The 333-nt window shown below is 67.3% G+C and overlaps 1 protein-coding gene across 1 annotated transcript in view; it reads right to left on the reverse strand.

Annotated features, from left to right (window-relative positions):
* ANKRD33B (ankyrin repeat domain 33B) overlaps positions 1–315 on the reverse strand; it is a 98,544-nt gene extending 98,229 nt beyond the window's left edge. The window contains exon 1 of the mRNA XM_010847537.1: positions 91–315. Coding sequence (XP_010845839.1) covers positions 91–315 — 225 coding nt within the window. The remainder of the gene's footprint in view (positions 1–90) is intronic.
* Between the last annotated feature and the right edge of the window lie 18 nt (positions 316–333).

Consider the following 333-nt stretch of genomic DNA (forward strand, 5'->3'; position numbering starts at 1 on the left):
GGCTGCCCCCGGGGACATCCCAGGCCGAGGCGAGGCGGGAGACCAGGGAGAAGACCCGGGCCAGCGATCCCTTTCAGATGGCTTCTCAACGAGCGCCTCGGAGCCGCTGTCCTGGAGCCGCCGGGGTTGGGGGAATGACATTTGGGTGAGAAGGGGCGGCTCCAGATCCGAAGGGTACCCCACTCCCTCACCCCTGGCCAGGGTCCCTTTATCTGCGGAGTCTAGACGGATGCACAGGCGGAAGCCAGCACCCCGGCTCAGACTCCGCTGCTGCTTGCCAAACACAGAGAGCCGCAGCGATGGCCCGGGTCCCATCCCCGAACCGTCCCCTCA

The sequence above is a fragment of the Bison bison genome, unplaced genomic scaffold (assembly GCF_000754665.1).
Source record: "Bison bison bison isolate TAMUID 2011002044 unplaced genomic scaffold, Bison_UMD1.0 scf7180017864250, whole genome shotgun sequence".
Classification (NCBI taxonomy): domain Eukaryota; kingdom Metazoa; phylum Chordata; class Mammalia; order Artiodactyla; family Bovidae; genus Bison; species Bison bison.